This window comes from Lygodium microphyllum, chromosome 8 (assembly GCF_053477565.2).
Source record: "Lygodium microphyllum isolate KBCC chromosome 8, Lygodium_microphyllum_v1.1.10, whole genome shotgun sequence".
NCBI lineage: Eukaryota > Viridiplantae > Streptophyta > Polypodiopsida > Schizaeales > Lygodiaceae > Lygodium > Lygodium microphyllum.
The window spans coordinates 4769405-4792161 of NC_141142.1; the positions used below are offsets into that span (position 1 = coordinate 4769405).

General features: G+C 43.4%; 1 protein-coding gene across 1 annotated transcript in view; it reads left to right on the top strand.

Annotated features, from left to right (window-relative positions):
- The window catches only part of LOC148031920 (dynamin), a 115192-nt gene that overhangs the window by 38451 nt on the left and 53984 nt on the right, over window positions 1-22757 (top strand). The window contains exons 2-3 of the mRNA XM_087684000.1: window positions 9668-9747; window positions 9826-9901. Of these exons, the coding sequence (XP_087540126.1) occupies window positions 9668-9747; window positions 9826-9901 (156 nt within the window). The remainder of the gene's footprint in view (window positions 1-9667; window positions 9748-9825; window positions 9902-22757) is intronic.

Sequence of the window (22757 nt, forward strand, 5' to 3'; positions counted from 1 at the left end):
ATGCGTCTTCCACCAGGCACTCCTTGTGCCACCTCTCCTTTCTGGGCCACAGAGATCGTTCTACATCGGCTATCAGAGCACTATGCTCAAGGCAATAAGACGCATCCAATGCGCACTAAGTCCTTTCGAGCACATGGAGGATCGATTGGTGCTATGACCTCCTAGAGATCGTTGCAATGCCAGCGGCAGTCTTCTCCCACTTATTTTCAGGTACTATGGCTTCCACGATCTACGGATCTGCAGTCTGCTCCATCGAGAGACAGTGATTGTTTGATACCGTCTCCTTGTCAGTCTGCTCCTTCGAGAGACAGTGGCTGCTCGACTCCTTCCTCTTCTTCGGCTACCCAGTCTGCTCCACTGAGAGACAACGACTGTTGCCCACTTCTTGCTCATTCTGAGGCCTACTCTTTCCCGCCCTCGACTTCTCAGGTTCGAGAGGCTATCTCTGGGAGCTCTTCGGCACCCCAGATACCTTCTTCAGCATGACCGGCAGCACTTCCTTCGTCATCAGACATTTCGGAGTCCGTGATCCATGAGTTTTTGGATTTTCTATCTACTTCAGAGGGGGATTGAGAGGGGGATGTTATTTCTTTGCCCTCAGACGGGGCATCTACTTCTTCTTTGACTTCAGCGGGGGCTCCTCCACCTCCCACCTCAGAGGGGGAACCTACTCCACATGAAGTTCTTCACCCATCCTCTACTTTCTTGGGGTGGCTGTCTTCGACCAGTCATCTCTTCTACTAATACCCAGGATCTTTAGGTACCACCTAGATCGGGACCTCGGAGGTTCAGCCGCGACTTGGTGACGAGGCCTTCATATTCCTTTCAATATGGATGCACGGAGCTAGTGGCTTCTCTCCCGAGGTTGAGTTTCGGGTTCTCCAGTTCACTCTGTCTACTGTTTTTTACTGTAGGTTCCCTTTCCGGTGGAAATCTTGGATCTTAGGGATCCTCTACATCTTCTTCCTCCTCTTTTCTTCTTGCCTTGGTCACTCGGTTAGCATGGAGCCACCTCTCGAGATCAAGTATGGGCATATCCTTATGGTTCTCGATACCACACAAAGTCAGACATTCCTCCTATGCATTGCATGTTTTCATCATCTTTGTACTAGGGTGCTTGGGCAAGTGAATTATTTCCCCAGGAGGGACACTGTCCAAGTGGCACCTACTGCATGAGCATTCTTCAACATGTAGCATTGCATCTCCACCTCACTCTTCTCTTGTTCCCCTTTCTTGGGCCTAAAAGGGGGTGTTGAGAAACCCTTCACCCTTCATTTGCAGTTTGCATTTTTTGCATTTCTACGTTTTGCGTTTAGGGTTTGCAGCCCCAAAAAGGGGCATCATCTTAGACTTACTGTGCCTATTTATAGGCCACTCTCTCATTCATTGCTCATGGTTGATTCATTCAGTCCGTTACCTCTTCTTTCCAGCCTCTCCACTACCCTCACACCCCTTCAAGAGGACATTGCGGTTTGTGGTTCGTGGCTGTCTTCATCATCTTCCTTGTGCTATGGCACCCTTGTTCCCTTATATCACATTCACTCCATGATTCGGAACTTCATCATTTCATTCATCAGAGTTTCTCCTCTCTTCTCTTCTCTTCTCCATGTTTGCCGAGTTTACTCTGTGTTTCTCCTCGCAAACCCTAGTGTCTCGCTGGTACATCATCTTTTGACATATCTATCTAAAAATCTAAAGGAACACACTCATCATTGTACCTACAAACGTGCTCACTCTCTACTTTGCTCTATCTCACTATCTCTGTCTCTCCCTGCATGTAAAGAATGACTATCTCGATCTTCGTGCCCTAACCTGTCTCTACAAACTAGAATCACAGCTGGCAAGAGACAGCTCAGGTGTTACAAGAGTCTCAGGTGGACTCGACGAGGAGTTGTCACAGTCGAGCAGTCGGTTGTGGTAGGCAAGCTTGTGAGCAAAGGAAATAATCTCAGGTGACCAGCGACACGGGCAGGACCAGGCGACTGGTCTAGCGTGGACCAGTGGGTAGTAGCACTCGGTGCTTGACAGTCCAGCGCATGCGATGGGCCACGGCTATTGGTGCGCGACGGGGACGGGACCAGTGGGGTGAGTGCGCGACGGGGATGGGACTAGCGGGGCGAGGACATGCCTGACGGGTCAACAGACGTGTCATCCAAAAATTCTTTTTCTCTTCAAAAAAATCTTTTTTCAAACGCCTTCCTCTAACCGGTGTTCGCGCGCACAAGCACAAAAGGTCAGATTTGTGCAAATTGGCCCGTAAATTTGGGGCTTCTCCAAACTGAGTACTGTTCATGCAAAATTGAGGCATTTGCGTCAGAAATTGCAGACATTGTGCGCATTTGAATTGGGGATTTCGCCAAAATTATTGAAATTTTGCTCATTTGAGTGAAGTTTCTCAACATTGGACCTATAAAATTTGGGTCTTTTATCGTATTGGTGAAATTCTGTTCAGCTTAGTCAGATTGCCTAACATTGGTGCACATTTGGACCTGGAAAATTTGGGGATTTTGCAAAATTTTGTGAAATTTTGCTAATTTTGCCCGGTTTATGCTTTTGGGAACATGTATTAATGCAATTGGGACAGATTGGTCAGTAAAATTTGGGGGTTTTGCTGATCTATTTTAGCAAAATTGGTCTGTTCTATGCATAACAGAGAAAATGCAGATGTGTGGTTGATGCTTTGAGCACAAAATTTTGGGGCTTTTGACTGTTCGAGTCAAATTTTATGCTTGTGGGTACATGTACAACAGAAATTGCAGCTAAAATTTGGGATTTCTTTGTAATGTGATGTATATGCCCTTGGAACAGCTGTAATCAGTTGTTGAATGCTGTAGCACATGGTTTGATGCTTCTGAAAATTTATTTACAGATTTGAAATCTGTGCTTTTGCGTGGTCATTTATTGCTGTTGGTGCTTGTTTGTACCTTGGTCACTTGGGTGACATTTTTTGGGCCTGCATTTGCCGTTTTTTTTTTTTTGGTCACATTTGGGCTGAAAATCATGGCTGGCAGCAATGACAACAATAATCTGATACACATAAAGAAGCTTGAAGGAGCACATAACTTTGCAGTTTGGCAAAAGCAGTGCTACAATATCTTGTTGCAAAAGAAGCAGGCAAAGCCTATTAAAACACAAGGGGCAAAGCCCCCTAGATATGGAACAGGACGATTGGGATGAGTTAAATGAGCTTGCATGCTCAACTATAGAGCTATCGATTTCTGATGTCTTGCTGTTGAACATTGAAGGTTTGGATTCTGCATATGCTATATGGACTAGATTGGAAGAACTGTATGCACAGAAGAGTGCTGCAAGCAAAGTGTATTGGCTAAAAAAGCTTATGGATTTGCGTATGAAAGAGGATATAGCAGTGTCTACTTAGTTGAGTGAGTTTAACTCCATTTTCAGCCAGCTGGTTGCCTTGAAGTTCATGATTAATAACAGACAAACCATGTATTGGAACGATGGGCAATAAAAATGAAAAATATCAAGGAGAAGGTATAGGTCAAGGCTGTCATAGAAGATCATTGTTTCAAAGCAAAAATGACATGTTCGCATGGAAACACTTTAAATGGGCCAAAATTTCTTTAAAAATTAATAACTCATGGTCCATGGCTTGAAAAATTTCTCTCGTGACTCTTCAATTTTCTGGAGAAATATGCTAGTGGATGTCCTTTCTGCATGAGTATGTTTGGTAGGCAAACCCAATATCCAATTTTCTATGTTCCTCTATATGCTTGTATGGCTTGTGCTAACCATCTAGGAGCATGTACGCAATATGCTTAGCCATGTAGGCCTACCACATAGCTTTTGGGTTGAGATAGTCAAGACTGCGTGTAAGCGTAGGTACATGATGTACATCTTGTAACAAAAAAATACTGCCAGTAGAGAACTGTAGCTGTACATCCCTAATGCCAACAATAGCAAGTGACCTGTCATCACCCAAGCGAACTGAACCAGATACAATGCGGTAGGAATGCAACCATTCACGGCATGGTGTAACATGAAATGAAGGACTAGAATCCAAAAGCCAGCACTACATATACATAGAGTGAACCTCGGTCAACGGCGTAACATCACAAGAGTAAAACTCAAGATTAAGAGTGAAGGACTCACAACACCATCCAAAATAGCTATTGTGTCTAGTGCAGAGACTATTACAATTTAAGGCTACTTTCTTGCTTTGCACTCTATTAGAGAGTTGGGATACATTCAGGACTGCTATGAGCAATTCTAATGTGATCCTTTTGTATACTGATGTAGAGAGTGCTCTACTTATGGAAGAAATGAATCGGCAGAACAATGCATCCGGTAAGTCTTCCAGTGCTTTGCATGCTAGGGGCAGGTCACAGTAGAAAGGCAAATATGATAGCAAGGGACGTAGTAAAACACGTGGCAAAGATGTTGAATGCCATCATTGTGGCAAGAAGGGTCACTTTAAATGTGATTGCTACAAATGGAAGAAAGAGAAAGGAAAAGGCAAGAAGACAAATGACAACAAGGAAGAGAAGAAGGACAGTCAGCCTAAGAAGAGTAGTGTAAAAATTGAAGAGGTGAATGTAGTTACTCATAACAATGATAGTGGGAGTGACGTACTCTTTGTCTCTTCACACTTTGGTGCACATGCTTTACTTGCAGATACAGATGATGACATGCATACCTGGATTCTCGATTTAGGTGCTTCCTTTCATGTCACCCCTCATTGTGAGTGGTTCTCTGCCTATATAGGGGGTCGACATGGTGTGTCCATCTTGGGGACAATTATGCATTGACATTGCAGGTGCGGCACTTGTCATCATACCAACTGTTTTGAGCTGGGGGCTCTCTGTGTGGGTCGTGAGTATGGGAAGGCTACACCTATGACTATATGTAGGGTTTCATTGAATTGTTGAGTCAGCTCTTGTAATGGAACATCGGGGTCTATATCATGTAACAATCTGAGGATCTCCACCTCATAGATATCCTCTCTCTCTAGAAAAAAATCTTAGGTGTCAGTTAGTTGCATGATTGGTTTGCATATCAATGAATTGGAGGTCAATGCTGAATGATAGATAGGCATGGTCCATTGTAACTCCGAGGAGGTGTAGTGATACTAAGAGGTCTTGGATGTGAGATATTAGCATTGGTGGAGTGAGTACATAGTCTATTGTGATGGCACCATGTCGATGGGGATAACATGTGAAGGCATCGAAATAGAGGGTATCTAGCCAAGCCATTAAGGATGGCCAATTTGTGTGCTATGCTCATCTCCACAAGGTATCTCCCATATTCGGTGACTTCCCCTATATCTTGAGATGTTCTCTTTAGTTGTAACTTTGATACACGCTGCTCTTATAGCATCTCCTCACATACATCCACATACATCAAGGAAAGATACCTGGTGGGAGGTTGTCCTAGCATTAAAGTTTCCTAGTAAGATAACATTTTCCTCCTTTTAGAACTCCCAAGTATCCTCATTCAAAGCCATAAATGGTGATTGCCCTTTGGGTGGGGCGTATAGGAACATTATAGGGGCGAAATAGCATATGATGACATTCAAAGTGCGCTCGTCACCTTGCACTCTCACCAACATGTATTTGGCTTGTTTATCTTTGTAGACTACATGGATCATTTGCTGTAGCTCCTCCTTGAATAACATTGCTACTCTTGACCCCCGGTTACTGCGGTCTGTGTATGTCTCCTTTCTATAAGCTGACTCCCTATAGCTTGTCAATGTGGGAGGACAGTATGTGGTCCTTGGTGTGTCTTTGAGTAGAACACCATATCTCTCCCTTTGAACGGCTCCTTGAAAGCTCTCACATCTAGTTGAAGGGCTTCATTACAATTCCAAAGTGCCATTGCAAGGCTAGTCACATAGGTCTCACACCGTCATTGGTGCACCTCTCCATGACTACCACTCTCTCTCCTTTGTAGAAGGCGAGTTTGTTGAAACCAGCCTTCCTTCTTGGAATGGGTGGTGATAACCTGATTTAAGAGTTAATTACAGCAATAAATAAATGCACATAAAATGAAATACACACTTTATCATAACATTCTTGGATACTAGACACCTTGTTGGCCCCAAAATTGGTGCCCCTTGTGGTATTTCTTTAGCTTTCATTCAATTGGAAGGAGTACAACTTGAGATTCTTCAATCTCTTCTTGCTAACCAATTGCTCTTGCTGTCATAAATGACCAGCAAGCCTTTTGGGTCATTTGCCCCCTGATTCACCCAGGACTTCTTCTCCAATTTGACTCTTGGCTGGCCAAATGCTGCCCCAAATCGATTTGGGATGGGCTAGCTCCTGAAATCCCTTGATAATCTTCAATAATCAGCTGCTGATTTCAGTCCCTTGAGCCTTCAATCTCTGGTATGAATCCCAAGGTGGCTGCTAAACCCTAATTTCTGCTATAAATTAGGGTTTACTGCAGAAATTACAGATCAGGCTACCAAAAATGGCTGAGATCTCCTCCGAATGGCTAAGAATTGCTAAGAATGGCTGAGCATAGGCTGAAGGAGATGAGAGAATGCTGTAGAGAGAGAAAATTTTGAGATTTGTCGCGAAGAACTGATCAAAATCAGTTGCTGCCCTGTTGTACCAGCCCCAAACGGATGCACCAACAACAATAGGAGCATCAGAGACTGTGATCTTCAGGAGAAAGTGCATCAGCAGCAATTGCCAGCTTCCCAAGGTCAAGAATATGCAATCTTCATCACCAAAATGGTCTCCAATGGCTGGGAAATGGCCCCAAAAGCTGGCAGCAACAGTCCAACACCTCTTTCCAACAGCTCCAAAATGAAAAAACGAGATTTCCCTCTCCCTTCAGCCCTATTTAGCCTTTCCCCCACTTGCATGGGAAAGTTTTGCCAAGTGGCAGCTTTCTTAATCCATTTTCAGCAATTTCCAGCCATTTAATTAAAATTAATTCAGCCCTTAATCCATGCCCAAAAAATTGACATTGCCCATCCAAAAATTAAGTGGCTAGGCCATTTGCAACCCAAAGTGGTCCCATGCATTAATTGACCCTTGGACAAGCATTAATCCATTAATTAATGCCTAGTCCCTATTGTCACCACTGACACTTAATGGCCAATTAATGGTCCTAGGGGCAAACTGACACCAAAATTCACTTAGAATCTAACAAGTGTAACTTGTTACAACTTTTGCCTTTGACACCCATCTTTTTCACAGGGTCCTTCTTTTGGAGTAGTTGTACTTCCTCTTGGAGGTGAGCTCCTTGGTCATGCTAGGTTGAATTTCTCCTTCTTCTAGTTTGGGACTGAGCTGAATTTCAGTTAGTTACTGCTTAAGTGATTGAATCTCCTCATCTTGAGCTTTGATACTCAATTCCAGCTTTTTAATCTTATTATTCAATTGCCTGTTCACAGTCCATTAGTCATAGTCCTCCTTGACTTTGTTGATGGCATTTGTAATCGTCTACTCTATCTGGACCTTCTCCATTTTGGGGGCAAACTTCTTGCTGTGTTGGGCCTGTGGGAGAGCTGGATTCAGAATACTTCAGGATAGGGGGCGACCATTTCAGTGTAGGTGAGGGATAGCCATTTCAAAGACAGGTTTACTGTTAATAGGGGCGGGGGGACTGAGGGATGGTGAGGGGGCTGACGGGCAGGGGCTGACAGGTGCTACTGATGTGACGGGACAGGGAGACGTTGACCACGACTGCCATGACTTGGCGAGCAAATGTTGCATCAGAACTGTTGACCTGTTGTGCGTGTCAGAGCTGATGTGGATTGGAAGCAGAGGGCCTGCTTGAAGCAGGGGGGACTGCTAGAGAGAGAGAGAGAGAGAGAGAGAGAGAGAGAAAGAGAGAGGAGCAAAGAACACAAAGACAAAACACAATGATAAATAGTAGAACTCAAAGGTGAATAGTATATTGGAATAAAAGAAGAATAAATGCTGAAGATAAGTGAATACAAAGCCTTGAACCTCTATGCCTTAGAGTGGACTAGGGCAGATACAAACTGGAGAGAGTGTCATACTCTGAACCAATCCTGAATTACAGCAGGCAGCCTCTGGCTGTGTGGCCAGCTGTTTGTAAATGGCTGAGGGCAGCTGTGCAACCTGCACTGTCCTGAAAACACAGGGCTGAACCTGGAGAAGACTGATCTGATGAAGCATGCAGCAGTCCCAAGGCAGTCGACAGCACCTCGATTACGTGGATGTGCTGGGTGGCAGGTGCAGACAGCAAATGCAGGCAGAAAATGCGCAGCTGACAGCTCAGATGTTGATGCCAGCTGATGTATGAACAGGCTGGGCTTAAAATACAGCCCTTAATGGTGTTGCGAGCTGCATACTGCTTTAAATAGGTTGAAGACAGGTTGTGTGCAGCAAACACAATTGGAGGAGATGGCTGATCAGGGCACTTGGTTGTAGGGAAAAAGCATAAAGCAAGATATCCCCTAGAGAGGTGTGTGGATTGCAATGGAACAGGGCGTCAACTGATGGAGAATCTGCAAAATAGGAATGAGCAAGTGGCTAGGCAGCCTCTCTATTTATAGATATGGTCCTCCCAAAAGTTTAGGTGCTTGCTTATGGCACACAAAAACTTTGGTAATATTGAGTTTCGGGGCTGTTTAAATGGGCTAACAAAGGTCTAATTGGTAATTCATCTTGTTTAACTGGTAATACACATTTTAAAGCTTTACACCCCCTCTCAAGCCCAAAACTGAAATTCAGGAGGTACCCAAGCATAGTTCAGCCTATAATACCCTGAGGGGTCCCACCCCAAAGGAGCAAGGGCATCGGTCTAGGGGTGCATGATGGCTGCCCAAGAACCTACCAAGACTATAGAGGCGGTGGTTATCTTACCTTGGGAGCCCAAAAGGGCCACCCAAAGAGACCAAGGCATTGGACAAAGAGTGCAACCGATAGAGACCAAGGCATTGGACAAAAAGTGCTCATCAGTTAACTAGTGGCCTATCAAAGGCGATGAAACCACACTAGACTTATCCTTTTTTTTTTTTTTGGTTTGGTATTTAAAAAAAAAAGAATCTATACCCGTGGAGGAAAAGAGGGATGGTTAGATTCAACATCACAAAATAGAATGATCATCTCAACCACTCGTCAGAGTGTTGGTAACAAGGAAAAGACCATGCTTTGAGATCTCCAACATCCTGCTGCAGCAGGTGGCCAACCACAAGAGGACAGTGGGTTCGTTCCATCACCAGCAGGAGCCCAGTTGTCTCCTACTTTGTGAAATGGCACCACTAGTGTACTTTGGGTGGCATAGCCTGTTTGCTTTTCATGGTGTAAGATGGCACCCACTGTTGAATCTATACCGCTTTGTCATGGCTTCCACATCTGTGCTGAGAGGCTTGTTCTAACTTGATGTTGCTGAAGCTCTTCTATTAGCAACCCCCTTATTGCTCTGCCATATTTAACTTCTGATTTTTCTTTTAGTAATATAATCAGGCACCCTGTTCATTGCAAAACACATTAATGCTATTGGTGACATGTCTATGCTGGTATGTTTGGGAGTTATGTCTACTAATGAGAAATGGATTTGTAGTACGTATTGTAGGATGTGGTGTTATTTGTATGTTAAATTTGGAAATACCCTCTGACCATTACTTAAGTTGGTCAATATGTTTGAGTTTTTGTTTACATATGCAGCAGTCAGCTGATTCATTGAAGTAGTAAAACTCCTTATTCCCCCCCACCTTTTGCAGGGGCTGTCCCAGTTTTGGGTGAGGCAGCAGGCGGGGCTGTTAATTCTTTAGGCAGTTTATCTCACCATTTCCAAAATTTGGTAAAGGTTGCTGCAGCTATTGTAAGTAGTTCTTTTGTTTGTAGGCATGTAATACATATGCTGGATCTGTATGGACAGATTAAAAAAATTGGCATCAAGAACGTGCAAGCAGGTGTTGGTTGTGGGGTGGGCTTGGGTCATGGATTTGGAGTAGGTATGATGGTAAGCCTTAAACCAGTTCAGTTTAATATTAGCAGTGATGTTTAAAGTTTCATAAAGTGATAACGACTGTAGATTCTGCATAAAGAAGCATAAAGTGGACTGGATGTCTTCCTGGGGCCTGATCTGTTGGAGATATAAGGGGTTGAATATCAGACACTCATTTGATGTGTACAACTGTTCATGTGCACGGAATTTTCCATGTATAAAATTTTTAAACCTTGTCGAATCTTTGTTTGAAACAATCAATTGAATTAAGGATTCTGTCTCGGTTCATGGCTCTTATATGCCTAATTGAGGTGATTTTTGGAATACAGCCTTAGCAACATGGGGTTACTTCAATTTTGATTTGATGTTGAGTCGTCTCCATTCATTGCCACTTGTATGTTGGGAGGATAGGGGTTCATATAGATGCTGCATACATCATAGTTTGGATGACCGATGTGTTTAGAAGTTATTCTTTTTTGTGAAAGGTGCCTGATGGCACTTGTCACTCTATCTGTGCAAGTGCAGCATACCCGCGAATGAGCTGGTTGTGTAGGGCTGAAGAGGGAGTGGCAGTAGTTGGTTGAGGGCTGGACAGCCACTAGTTGGAGTAGACTGATGGCTAAAATGAACGTGATGCTGAATGGCTGAGTACACTATCTATTTATAGATGAGGAACCAACCAAACTGGGAAAGTTTGCTTGTTGGACACAAAAACTCTTTTGAACATCAAAGTTTGAGTTTTGGGGCTGTTCTAATGGAAAGGCACTGCAAGCGTAGCTCGCCCCGTGTTTACCTCGAGACATCCCACTCCAAAGCAGCTAGTGCATTGGTCAATGTGTGCATGTTGGTTGTCCAAGAACCTACCAAGATTGTAGAGGTGATGATTATCTCATCTTGGGAGTCCAAAGGGCCACCCTAGAGAGGCCAAGGGACAAAGGGTGCTCATCAGCTTCCTAGTGGCCTACCAGGACCTCAAAGTCGATGTAAAACCACTTTGAACTTTTTTTTTTTGGGTGGATGGAGTAATTGTGCCCATGTGGGAAATAAAGGGATAGTTTACTCACAAATCACAAAAACAAACATCATGTATTTGGCCACTCGCAAGGGTGAGGGGCATGTATCACTGATGGGGATGGCTTAGGATTCACTTAGGGGTGCTTTGCACAATGAGATGTATAGATCAATGCTACATGATGAGAATGTGCATGCAGCAAGGTGCCACTTGGAAAATTTTCCTCATGGGAAAAATTGTTCACTTGCACAAGTGCCCTTTTACAAAGATGGTGATCATCATGCAATGCAAAGGGTGAGGACATACGAAAGGGAGATGGGGAAGGGAGGTTCATGTCAAAGACAATGCCAAAACCTGGAGGTACCAAGTGAAGGGTGGGAACCCCCCTCTCAACCATGGGTGTTGATTTTGAAGGAGAAAAGAGGAACTTGATGTCGGTCTTAACCAAGGTCCATGATGAAGGATGAAGATGAAGCACCCCAGGTTCAGGAGCTATGGAGAAACACGTGTCATGGTAGTATCAAGAGATGCGTGAAGATTTGCCTTGGGAGGGGAAGCCTCCATCTTGGTAGAAAAGCAAGTTTCCTAGGAAGATGGAACCACAAATGAATAATGAGCAACCCATGTCTCTAGTCCAAGAATAACTAGTGCAAACTTGCATGTTAGCCCTAAAATTGAAATACAAAATCCTACAAAAGAGATTAGAATCATAGTAACCAAAAAATGTGTTTCGTCTTGGCGAAACATGAAACCTTGAAACATGTGAAATGTTTCGTTTGGTTTTGCGAAATGAAAAAATCTCGTGAAACGAAAATTTTTAAAAAAGTTTTCCATTATTAAAAAGAACATGGGGGCTGTTTCTTTTTTACAATTAGCATATTTTTCACCCATCTTGCATGCCCAATTACCTCCCACATCATCACACACACACACACACACACACATGTCTCTCTCTCTCTCTCTCTCAATTAGCAACTTCTCTCTTTCTCCCCCTCTTAATTTTGCAAGGTTCATGCATCCATTTTGCACAACCTTCTTAATTTTGCAAGGGTCAAGGGTTTGGATGAGATCCATTTTCTTAGACACTTTTAGTAGTTAAGATTAGGACGAAAAGAACATGTGGGCTATTTTTCTATTACAACCCACATTTTTCTATGTCCTCCTTGCACATCCTATCACCTCCTCATCCTCCTCCATCTCTTCCTACTCCACCTCCTCCTCCATCTCCACCTCATCTCTTCCTCCTCTTTGTCCTCCACCTCTTTTGCACACTCCTCCACCTTTCCCTCTACCTTGGGCCTCTCACCTTAAGCGAAAATGACTCCTCACAAGCTTTTCACTCATGAACATTCTTTTCTACTTTCACTTTACATTGTTTATTATTATTTATATGTATATTGTAGCCTATACATTTTAATTTGTGAGTCGTGAATGCTAAATTCTAAATCAATAGGTGAAATGGATGTTTTGGTTTTAAGCTTTTGACTTTTGACTCTAGGATCTAGGTGGAATGAACATTTTCATTTTATGGATATGTTTTTCTTCGTCTAATAAATACTATATATGGATCTATTTTTCTTCCTCTAATAGTACTAATATATAATAACTTTAATTATTATAAATAATATTTTCTTGAAGCCTCGAAACCTCAAGGTAGCTAACAAAACGAAATGTGAAACAAAGCCTCGAAACCTCGAAACACAAAATTCTGGTGGCTATGATTAGAGTCTGCATACTAGAGTTTTATAGTGAGGTGCTTTAGTGCCAAATAAAAACAAAAGTAAAGCTAAAATGAGAAGCTAAAATGAAGAATAGAGGAAAGAAACATGTGAATTTGTGAATGCACCGAAAGACAAAGGAAGGAGAATTCTAAAGCTGAAGTAGCCTAAGGATAGATTAGCCTATGGGCTTGACTCATTAGCCTAAGGAACTAAGAGTGCTCAGTAAGTAATGCGAGACTTTCTTAGGGTGCCGTAAGGGACCTAGAAGATGCTAGCCTAAGAGGGGGGGGGCACTTATTGGCAGACATGCGTGACTTGTACAATCATTTCCTACATGTGAGCCTCAATCAGTCTAAGTCAGACAAGGACATTAGGAGTTGTCACATTGTCATTGTCTATTATTTTATATGCTTTAGGAACTTTAGATGGAGGGTACATTAGTGTGTTTCTCTTTGGGCATAGTAGGCTCTCCTAGTAGGTATACACATTATGGGCTTGGCCCACATTCATTTCCTACATGTGAGCCTCAATCAGTCTAAGTCAAACAAGGACATTAGGAGTTGTCACATTGTCATTGTCTATTATTTTATATGCTTTAGGAACTTTAGATGGAGGGCACATTAGTGTGTTTCTCTTTGGGCACAGTAGGCTCTCCTAGTAGGTATCCACATTATGGGCTTGGCCACGTGATTACCTGTTGGGGCCCCAGTTTGCCTATCTGTAGGCCGCCTTCCCCCTTATTCATTCATCCATCATTGATCCACTGTGATCAGCCTGCCCTCCTCATTTTCTCATCCCATGCTACCATTTGCCCACATTGATGTGTACAGCTGCATGTTGGGGCTGATGGTTGCTGCCTTGTATCCTTAAGCCATTGCAGTCAGATTGCTCCTTCTCTCACCTGCATTCTCTTTCAGTCTCCTCTCTGTGTTTGCGTTTTTTCCTGCTTGCACTCTCACATGCTATTAGAGCTATGCATGGGGCTGGAGTCTTCAAAGAGGAGCACCCTGTCCACAGCCAGCTGGGTGCCATTCTTGAAGTGTACCAAATTTTGCATTTGCAGTCAAACAGTGCTGGGCAGCCTGATTGCAGTCTCTGCAGGCCGTGTTTGATCAAGGGGAGTCCTCTACAGTGCTGGGCGGTGTTCTTTCCCTACCTGACAGCTCTCTTCTCTGCAGCAGACCTGCGTTTTGTGCAGGATACTCAGGATCACGTCAATTTCTCCCTGTGTTTTGCAGACAGGCTGTTCTCTCTCGGCAAAGTAACACCTTACCAAAGTTGGAAAACCTTAAATTCAGGTGGACAGTGCTTCATTCTTGCTGCATTTACTGGGCAGACCATCTCTTTCAGCTAGGCACCCCATCAGTTAGCTGGGTGACAGGTTTTTGGTGGCCTGACAGGCTGTGTTTGCAGCAGCACAGCCCTGCATATCTGGGTTTAGCAGAGCTGCCCCTTCTGCCCAGCATCGAGTGCCCCCTTTTGCATCAGATACTAGGCACCCCATCAGTTAGCTGGGCGACAGGTTTTGGGTGGCCTGACAGGCTGTGTTTGTGGCAGCACAGCCCTGCATATCTGGTTTAGCAGAGCTCCCCCTCCTGCCCAGCATTGAGTGCCCCTTTTGCATTGGATACTCCCCCGTCTACCCTACTGACATCATCCTGTCTGCTGTAAAACAGATTGACAGACCCCGAATAGGTAGAGAACACCCAATGCAACACCTCTTCTTGTTTTCTTGCAGGTATTCTTAAGGGACATCTTGTTAGCAGTCATGTTTGTCATGCCTTGTCATCTCCCACCTGTGAACCCCTAAGTCAGACGAGGACTTTTGGAGCTCTGACAGGTTTGGCATGTGTTTTGATGGGGGACGCTACTCATTCTAGGGTGGCTATCTGGGTGCATTTCTTTTGTTTGTTGGGTTCCAGTGTGTTTTCCATGGGGAGTTTTTGCATTTCCCAGGCTGTCCACATCTGCCGGACATTGTCCTTACCAGTCGGATTTCTTGGTGGTCATCTGGCATTTCTAGGCATTTATTATGCCATGAGCAGCATTAAATGCTGGTCAGCCTGCATTCATGGCTTTTCCAGATTTTAGCGAGCAAGTTTAGGGGTTTTGTGGCTATTTATTATGCCATGAGCAGCATTAAATACTGTCAGCCTGCATTCATGGCATTTCCAGATTTTAGCGGGCAAGTTTAGGGGTTTTGTGGCTATTTATAGCCATTCCCCACTTGATAGTCATTCATATCATCATCTTCCTTCTTCCTTGGCAAGTGCATACTCCGACTCCGTCATCTTCTTCCTTCTCCGATGCTGCTGTCATCATCAGCCTGATCTGATGCCCTCACTAGCATTGTGGGCTGCATGCCGGGACTGATCAGTCCATCATCATTGTATTAACATTCCTCTTCAGTTAGTGCAATATTCTTCCCTCATCTTCTGCTACTCTGTATGTTCGTGTTTCTCTTCCATTGTGCTCTCTCACTTGGTATCATCACCTGAGTGAGGACAGTTTGGAGATTTCTTGCAGAAAAGTAGGTTTTCATTGCAGAGGAGCAGCCTAGCTTCCCAAAACACAGATTTTCAGCCTGTGTTTACTGCGCTTATAGCCTAAATAGGTGGTCTATTGCCCGTTTTCACCCCTAGGGAGTTAGGCGATAGTCTCTAGGGACTAGGCGGCAGCTTTTCTGCATCAAGCAACATCAATTTTTGCGGTTTGCCCAAAATGCAATTTGTGTTTTTGCAAGTGTCCATTTCTTGGTATAGGTGTCAGCATATTTCTGTAGAGGTGACAGGTTCCTCAGCCTTGGCGACAACTTTTTGCTGTAGGCAACAATTTTTTGTGTAGGTGGCAGCCTCTGGTGGTAGGCGACAATTGTTTCTTTGTCAAATGCAGCTTTTTGGGAGATTGTAGGTTCGAGGATGTCATATCACTAGTTCTTTGCTAACTCAGAGGATGAGGTTTCTATTCCTTTCTCTGAGAGACGGAGAGATTTTCGTACTAGTTTATGCAACGAATGGAGGTCTCCTAGCCCATTTGTACGGGATCTCTCTCCTCCCCGTTCTCTCCATATTTCACAAAAGGCCCGTTTTGCTGGCCTCCATATGCCATTCGCGGCACCCTCGATACAAGTGCGCGTACTCCCTCCTTTGCCCAAAGAAGACAAGGCTTGATGGTTCCAACTATGCGCTTTGGTCATATAAGGTGGAATGTATCCTTGATATCTTTGATCTTTGGGAGTTTGTTATCCACCCTATTCCCCTTTGAATGGAGGATCCCATAGTTGGATCATCGATGGATCGTGTGGCCTTATGGGATTGGCTCAACTCTAGAGATCAATCTTTTCTCTTTATGAGCTTATAGAATTCTGTCCTAATGCATGTATGTAAGTTGCGGAAAGCAGGGGAAGTGTGGACAAAGCTTGCTTCTTTGTACTATCAGAAGACATTTGCCCATCGGATTGCTCTCGAGAAGAAATTATGGATGCTCGCTGTTGATGATTATCCTTCCAAGAGGACATGAGGGATGAGCTTGCATCCCTTAGTAGGATGATCTCTTTAGAGGATTTGGCTATGATTCTTTTGACTCAGCTGCCATCTCCTCGGTTTGATGTCTTCTACACCGGCCTTTTTTACATCGAGGACCCGTGAGAAGCTTCTATGAAGGAGCTTGCCTCGCTTGTTTTGGAGCATAACGAGTGTGCCAAAGAGGTAGCGAGTGGATCCACCTCCACCAAAGCTTTTGTTGCAGGTTCGGGAGGGGGAAAGAAGAAGAAAGGGAAGTCAAAGGCTAAAAGACAGGAGAGTTCTTCAGGCTTCGACTCTGACTCAGAGAAGCCTAAATGTCCATATTGTGGGAAGGGAATACATCCAAAGGAGAGATGTTGGAAGAAGTACCCTCACCTTCATCTATCCTGGAGCGAAGGATGGAGCTAAAACGTTTGAGCTTTCTATATCTACTCCAGTGGTTACCCATGAGTCAGTTTTCCTTTATATTGTTGACTTGGAGGAGCCTTCTTAAATAGTTGCCTTATCTTTTAAGAGACCTTGGCTGGTTGATAGTGGAGTTTCTAGTAATATGACTCCATGAGGTGATTTGTTGCAGGATTTATGCTCCTCTGAGGGTTCAATCACTCTTGGTAACATTGTTTCGGTGCCTATTTGTGGCGTTGGCACTTTGCCTTTATTTCTTGACTATACGTCAAGCTCCCTTTCATAGGCCCTTTATGTTTCGGACTCGGGCTCTTCACTCTTCTCAGTTTATGGCCTTACTAGGCTTGGTATCCGGGTTGTCTTCACTGAGCAGGCCGTTTGTATTGAGGATTCTTCTAGAGGGGTTGTTATTGCGATAGGTTGGCAAGAGAGTGGGCTTTACAGGCTCCATTCCCCTTCTCTTATGCAGGGTCCTTCGAGGCAATCGTCTATTGCTACACCTATTCCCGCATGTGTACTGCCACGGGGACATGAAATTTTAAGATGCTTTGATCTTGTTGATAACATTTGATTAAGATATTAATCAAATGTGCAAGGTTGTTTAGCACATGGATGTACATGGCAATTATTTCATGGTAACATGCCAAGGACTCTGAGAATGTAGTGGGTGTCAAAGGTAGAAGTTGTAATAAGTTATGTTTGACATGTACTAGGTGGTACGTGGTGTTAGATTTGGGCCTAGATCTATTATTGGCCACTAATGTCAGTGGTGATATTAAAGACTAGGTATTAATTAATTCATTAATGTCAGTATAAGGGTCAATAACTGCTTAGGGATATTTGGAAGACAAATTGGCCTAGCCAATTTAATTATTGATTGGCGAAATTATTTTTTTGAGTACTAGAATAATTATTGAATTAATTTTCAAATTAATATTTTGAAAATTAATTTAATAAGTTAGATGATGTTGGAAAATGGGATTAGAAGGTTGCCCCTTGGCAAAATATGCCCATGTAAGTGGGGAAAGCATTTTTAGGGGTTGGTGTAAGTCTATTCTGGCCATTGCGAGAGAGAAAGAGAAAGTTAGAGAGCAAGGAGAGGTTGCTGATGTGATTTATAGCCACCAAGAATCAATCCTATAGCAAGTTACAACAATTTGGAGCTCTCTAGGAGCAGTTGACAGCAGCCCAAGGTCCTTTTGGATTGGGTGATAGCATACATAAGAGGGCAATAGTCTTTCTGGTGGTCCCAAGCTGTAGATGACAGCTTCCATGACTGTTTGAGCAGTGTAGGAGGAGTTTTTCAGCATTTCTCGTGATGAAACTTTGAAAATTCTCTCTCTACAACATTCTCTCTTATCCCCTAGCCATCTTTGAAGTTATCTTAGCATTTTCTAGTAGTTAGATCCATCAAAGGAAGAGATTTCAGTCAATTTGTGCTATAGACTCTAATTTACAATAAAAGTCACGGTTTTGACAGCTGCCTCGAGATGTGTGTTGAAAATTGAAGGCCTAGGACTTGAATTCCAGCATCTGAAATTGAGGAATTTGAGGGAGATTCAAGAGGCCATCTAGCCAATATCAGATTTGGGATTGAATTTGTCTTTTAAGGAGCAGGGTGAAGGCCAATCCTTCCCAAGCAAACCAAAGGGTAAATTGGTTTGGAGGCTTGTTGGTAAGTTTTGATAACAAGAGGCACTTGGATTAGCAGAAGAGATCAGAGGATCTTGATTGTACTCCTTCCATCTGCAATATAAGATAAATAAATATTGCAAGGGGTACCAATTTTGGGGCCAACAGGGTGTCCAATATCCAAGATTAAAGTGGTAAAGTGTGCATTTTCAGTTTATGTGAATTTTATGCTTGCTGTAATTAGTGCTAAATCAGGTTATTTACGACCCTATCGAAGGAGGAAGACTGGTTTCATGCACCATCTTTTTCACAGGTTCCTTCCCATCCCCCATTCTCTCCTTCGGTAGTTCCCTTGTATCCCCCATCCCTTTTAGAGGGGGGAATGATCTCGATGCTGCGGTTGTGGATTTCCTGGCCCCTAGTATTTCAGAGGGGGTTTCCCAAGATTGTGAGGAGCTTCTTTATTGGCAGTCTTTATCGATGGACTTCCTCAACATTGGCATTCCTCTTGCCACCCTAGGATCTGTTTCCTCCTTGGCCTTTTGCCACATCTAGGATGTGAGAGGGGGTATTATTAGTCATGTTTGTTATGCCTTGTCATCTCTTCATTGTGAGCCTTATAGTCAAAGTCAGACCAGGACTTTTGGAGCTTTGACAGGTCTGTCATGTGTTTTGATTTGGGAGGCTACTAATTCTAGAGTGGCTATTTGGATGTATTTCTTTTATTTGTCGGGTTCTAGTGTGTTTTCCATGGAAAGCTTCTGCATTTCCTAGGTTGTCCACATTTTTTGGACATTGTCCTTACTAGTCGGATTTTTTGAGGCATTTATTATGCCATGACCAGCATATCGGTAAGTATTTAGAGCATTCCCAGATTTGAGTAGGCTAGTTTAGGGGTTCTGTGGTTATTCATAGCCATTCCCTACTTGGCAGTCATTCATATCATCATATTCCTTCTTCCTTGGGAGGTACACAATTCAACTCCGTCATCTTTCTTTGTCTTTGGTGATGCTGTCATCATCAGCTTGATCTGGTGCCCTCACTGATGCTGTGGGCTGCGTGCAGGGATTGTGATCATTCCATCATCATTGTATTAGCATTCTTCTTTAGTTAGTGCAATATTCTTCCCTTATCTTCTGCTTCCTCTCTCTCTCTCTCTCTCTCTCTCTTTCTGCTTCTCTTTGTGTTTGTGTTTCTCTTCCGTTGCGCAATCTCACATATCTATGGCCAATGTGTATGATTGGGGGGAATTGTGTGGATCGGAACCATGAAGATAGATCATCATTCTTTCATTCTCTCCCTTCACATTCTTTCGGGGCTACCAATGCTTGATTGGCAGGGTTGGTACCCCCTGTGCAAGTGTCTATCCTACTCTTTCTACTCGCATTTGAGAAATCGGATGGGAGAAACTACCCTCTATGGTTGTGCAAAGTCAAGTGCATCCTTGACACTTTCGACCTTTGGGGTTTTGTCATAGTCCCTATACCTTGACCTACCTTGGATCCTTGTGTTGGAGTGACCTTGGACTCCACAACTTTATGGGATTGGTTGAATGCCAAAGCCTGCCCTTTTCTCTTTTTGGGTTATGCAGATTCAGTTCTCGTGCATGTAATATGCATCCACACCACCGCAAAGGTTTGGAAGAGATTGACAACTCTCTACCAGATCTAGACATTTAGGTATCACCTATCTCTCTAGTTGAAGCTATGATAGCTCTGTGTCGTAGATTTCCTTACGATGAGGGATCACATCAACAAGATGGAGGAGATTTGGGATGAGCTTGTATCCCTTAGTAGGTACATTCCTTTGGAGGACCTAGTTGCAACACTTCTCTTACCTATTTTATCATCGATATATGATATATTTTATACCAATCTGCTCACCTCTTGTACATGGGACGATATCACTTGGGAGGAGCTAATCCCATTGATGCATAGGGATGTTCATTCGAAGAAGAAATGAAAGTCATCTTCAAAATTTGATATAGATTTTGAGGGTAAGTAGAGAAGCATAGAGGATATCCCAAGTGTCCTCATTGTGGAAAGACCTCACACTCCAGGAAAAGTGCTAGAAGAAATATCCTTACCTTCATCAGGGAGTGGATCTACATTGGAGTCTCCCTCTACCTCTAGTTTGATACATACTATTACCACAGAGTCAATATTTCTTCACATCAACTAGGTGGAGGAGCCTTCTTCGGTTGTCTCATCTTTTGAGCAGCCTTGGCTCATCAACAATGGTGCTTTGAGTCATATGAATCCTTGAGGAGATTGGCTCCAAGATCTCCATTTATGAGAGGGTATAGTCACTATTGGTGATGTTTCTTCAGTGCCTTTTTGTGGTATTGGCACTTTGTCTCTATTGTTTGGCCATCCATCAAGCTTCATTTCAGAGGCCCTACATATTCTAGACTTGGGTTTCCATCTTTTCTCAATTTATGGCCTTACTAGACTCGATACTCGGGTTGTCTTCACCAAGTAGTGTGTCGTTGTGGAGGATTCTTCTATAGGAGCCATTCTTGTGATAGATTACTAGGAGAGGGGTTTATACATGCTCCATTTCCCTTCCATTGTGAAGGACCCTTTGAAGCAATTTTCCATTGCCACAACCATTTTTGAATGTGTACTGCCTATCCCATAGGTTCCATCCCATCTCCGGCCATTTCCTCTGGTGGCTCCCTCATACCTCCCATCCCTTTTAGAGGGGGATCATATCGGTGATGCAGTTGTGGATTCCTTGGTCCTTTAGGAGCGTCTCCAAGGCTTACAATCGTTTATGAGCCTTTCCTTCATAGGGTAGCCTCTTTTGTTTGTCGTTGAGCCAACATCCCTTGGCTCTTGGCTCTTGATTCTTGTTGTTCTTTGCAGGTGATGGTGCCTTCAATTGCTCCTCACTATCATCTCACAATTGGGTCAAAGACTTGATACACCTATCGTTTATTGGAGTTGTTAGGAGTGATTAATTGAAGGAAACTTCATCTCCATTGGCCTATTGTGGCCTCTTGTTTGATTGGGCTTTCATTTCGAGAGAAAGTCTTCCTCCTTGTTTGTCATTCTTCATCAATGGACTTCATTGACAACAATACTCTTCTTGCCACTCTTGGATTTGCATCTTCTTTAGCCTTTTGCCACATCAAGGATTTGAGAGGGGGTGTTAGCAGACATGTATCTTGTACAATTATCTCAAGCCTGTGAGCCTTAGTCATGTTAAAATTGGTCAATTTTGGGCAATGCCTAATGTTTCTAGTGTATGGTGTGGACACAACTAAGTTTGGAAGTTGTATTTTTAGAGCTACTTTAACTCTAGTCAAGTTAGGGATAGGTCTAACTCACTTTAGACCTATTGTAATTTCATTCTATCATTCTAGTACTTGTATCTTTTGAGTGTGGGACTGCTGCCCACTCTTGCTCGTGTTCACTGTCTTTTTCTCTTCCATTTTCCAACAGTTGGTATAAGAGCTAGACATGCAGGTTCTGTCTTGCCATTGCTCAACCAATGCCACTTGTGGAAGTCCACTTAGCTGAGGAAGGAAGAGGAGCTGTTGTTGTTCCTGAAAGAGAAGAATCTGCTGCTCTATCTCAGCTTGCACGTAGTCCCACATGCAATGTTGCACGTAGCTTTAGACACATCCTCTCTCAGCCCTGCCCACCATGTTCTTAGCCATGCTCGACATTTTTTGCAGATCTGAAAAAAACGCACCTATGCGATCAACGGGGCTATCACAAACTAGCACTCTTAATGCTAATGACATTGAGAAATGCATCCATGGTCTCTCACTGCCTCCACATCTGCAATCAATGAGTTTTGCATGAATCTCAGTTCTAGACCAATCTGATTCATTGAATGAGGCCTTAGCCCTAACTGTGCACTTAGAGCTTTGCCCTAGCCAATGCCCTTCATGTATGCCCCGAATCCTCAATGATTTGGTGACCCAAAATAAGAGGCTCCGAATCCTCTCTCATTTGATTGCATCTTGGCAAGAGATTTCGCCTTTCGCAGTTTGGTACCCTCCTGATCTTCGTAAGGAGGAGAATTCACTACAAGGAGAAGTGCTGCTGCCTCCAAGTTGTTGGACTAGCCTGATAAAGACTTAGAGGGAGATAAGTTTAATCGGATGGCTCGTGTCACCAGGTAGTGATACTTTTTGCAGTTGCTTTCCTTATTTACTCATAAATATTTTATTTTTATTTTCTTTAGTTGCTATTGCTTTTTACCCCCAGATTTCTCTTGGATTAAGCCGGGATCTTTGCATGACTGAGGTAGCCATTGGGACAAATTGGACTAATGGTTTGTTTGAGCCTTAGGACTGGTTCCATATTGAATGGGCACTGAAGAATAGAATGCCAATGGTTTGGGACTGTGTGCTGAGCCACTGGAGATGGTGCAAGATAATGAGCTTGGCCAAGACAAAAGATGCACACGTGAGATTCATGTGCAGAATTGCAGTCTGCAGAACTTTGTATTTACTGTTTTTACTGTCTAGCATATCCAGAACAACATCCCTTTTACCTGGCATCATTCCAGCAGTAAAACAGTCCCACAAACAGCATTAAATCAGAGCTGAAAAAA